The sequence below is a fragment of the Macrobrachium rosenbergii genome, chromosome 22 (genome assembly GCF_040412425.1).
Source record: "Macrobrachium rosenbergii isolate ZJJX-2024 chromosome 22, ASM4041242v1, whole genome shotgun sequence".
Lineage (NCBI taxonomy): Eukaryota > Metazoa > Arthropoda > Malacostraca > Decapoda > Palaemonidae > Macrobrachium > Macrobrachium rosenbergii.
In genome coordinates, this window is record NC_089762.1 from 442476 (window position 1) to 444975 (window position 2500).

General features: G+C 33.3%; 1 protein-coding gene across 1 annotated transcript in view; it reads left to right on the top strand.

The window, feature by feature from the left end:
- The window catches only part of LOC136850511 (bifunctional purine biosynthesis protein ATIC), a 66230-nt gene that overhangs the window by 50840 nt on the left and 12890 nt on the right, over positions 1-2500 (top strand). Inside the window, exons 11-12 of the mRNA XM_067124092.1 lie at positions 501-604; positions 870-1030. Coding sequence (XP_066980193.1) covers positions 501-604; positions 870-1030 — 265 coding nt within the window. The remainder of the gene's footprint in view (positions 1-500; positions 605-869; positions 1031-2500) is intronic.

The window sequence follows — 2500 nt, forward strand, 5'->3', positions numbered from 1 at the left end:
TGCAGTTGGGTCACATATGATTGATAGTGGAGGTACGAAATAAACTAGGCAATTCGTGAGTAAATTGGACTACAATACTATGGTCTGTTAGACCCATGACTGTTTAATTTGAGGGCATTGGAGGCCACGAATATGGTAGTATATACTAATACTGTAACAGGTTTGTGTAAAAACATTTATGATAAAAACTGTAATTTTCAGATTTTTAGTGACAAATATTTTTCCATAAATATTTTCCCTAAGTTTTTAGATAGTTTTTCTGTTAACTATTATTTTCTAGTTTTTCTGTTAACTATTATTTTCTAAAATACTTAATCTATTGTGTACCTGTTCTCATTAAAAGCATCTTCAACTCATAATATTTTACAAAAGTTTTTACTAAATGGGCTGAAATCATATTTATGAATTGGTTGATTATGCATAAATTCGTGGTTAAACCATTTTAAGCATTTGTAAATTGAATGGAATAGCTTGATTGTACTTTAATCTGTAATTCACAGGTGGATGCGCCATCACCCTCGTGTTTTGGATATGAAATTTAAAGGAGGTGTAAAGAGAGCAGAAAAATCAAATGCTATTGATAACTTTGTTGGTGACACCGTTGGTAAGTTTCATTTTGGTTGCAAGGAATGTTTATGAAAAGTATTGATTAAAAGATATTTCTGATGCTATAAGATGATGTAATGATGCGTTGTTTGTAAAAATCACTGTAATTTTTCAGTTTACAGTATGTGTATTTAACATTTCTACAGTGGAAAGGAACCTAGGTGTACATTATGTATGTGACATTACTATTTAGCACTGTGTCTCGTTAACGTTGTTGTCACCATTTACTTCTAAGTTTCTAAGACCCAGTAATGTATTCATAGGAAAAGATATGCCTGAAGCACAGTTTGCTGCAATGGTAGAAAACAGACCTGCCCCATTGACTGTAGAAGAGAGGGCAGCTTGGATCAAGAAACTCAGTGGTGTTGCTCTGTCTTCCGATGCGTTCTTCCCTTTCCGAGACAATGTGGATCGTGCAAAACAGGTAAAAAGATTTTGCGTAACAGTCTGTTCATTTTTGGCAGTCTTTGCTTAATGAACATGTTCACACACTACTCATCATCTCTGTATAAATTATATTACTGGTTGAATACTCTTCCAAAGTAATGCTTAGATTAGAATTTAAAATTAAATGTTCTGAGAATTTTTAAACTCATTAATAGGAATTTTTGTCTCAAGACTGTTTCATATCCAGTAATGAAAATTGGATTGTTTTAATGAATATTCTGTTTTACGTCCAGTAATGAGAATTGGATTGTGATTCATGCATATTCTAAGTTACATAAACTCGGCAGTCCTTCCCGGGATATTGCTCAGTGCATCACTATTGTGGATAGTATTTTTGAATTTTATTGAAATAGGGCTGCAAGTTTAGGCAGTGCACCTGATAAATTAGAACATGACTCCTAACAAATGAATATAATTCTACATCTAATTAGGGTTAATAGAGTACAGGGGTTATTCCGCTTCTGAACAAAATAAGAACACATGCATGCCATCGTCTGGCAGCATTTGGTCGAGGTTAAGAAAAAGAAAAGTCATCAGTCAGCATTTGACCTTACTAGAGTGAAGAACAGGGAAGCTCTCTTAATCCAGATTAACGAGTCCTTCACCTGGTCAGCTCTTTTAATCTCGACGCAGCTGCGTCCATGACTTCTGCATTAGCCACATGTTAATAATGACTTTATTTCCATTATTTATATATATATATATATATATATATATATGTATATATATATATAAGTATATATATATAAATATACGGTCATACCCTGAACTTACGCGATGTTAGGTTGCAGAACCCCTCGCGCAAGGCGAATTTTTGCGTAAGTTTGGCACGGTCTCTAAAAATGCTAATTTATTAGCATTTTTAAAGTTTAAACATTAAATATGACCCTAGTCATGCTCCCAAATTATTAAGGTAGCTTTTAAATGGAATTAAAGTTACTGTAATTTCACGTAAAAGTTATCTTATAACCTGTAAAAAAAGAAATAAATGGTTGACATAAAAATAGAGAGTTGGAAGAGAATTTCTGTCTCTCTCCCCTTCCGACCGATCTATTTTTGGAAGTCTTCTCAACCCCTTTTTAATAACTTCTTTATTCTATGTCTCTTTCTTTTTGTTCTGAAATGCTTTTTCATGAACAAAGTGTTTTTTTATTTGGACTGACACAACTCATAGTTATGTATCTGTTTTAGAACGTATTTGCAACACTAGCGCATTCACACTTCGTAGACGGTAGGGATAAAATTAGATCAATTTAGACTGTCTACTGCATAGGTAAAGACGTACAGAGAAATAAGTTGTAAAAATGTGTGAGTGCTAGAGAGAGAGAGAGAGAGAGAGAGAGAGAGAGAGAGAGAGAGAGAGAGAGAGAATTTTGTCCTTACTTGAAGTATCGTTAAATTATTTATGAATTATTATGGAGAGAGAGAGCTATTCTTACATTAGATA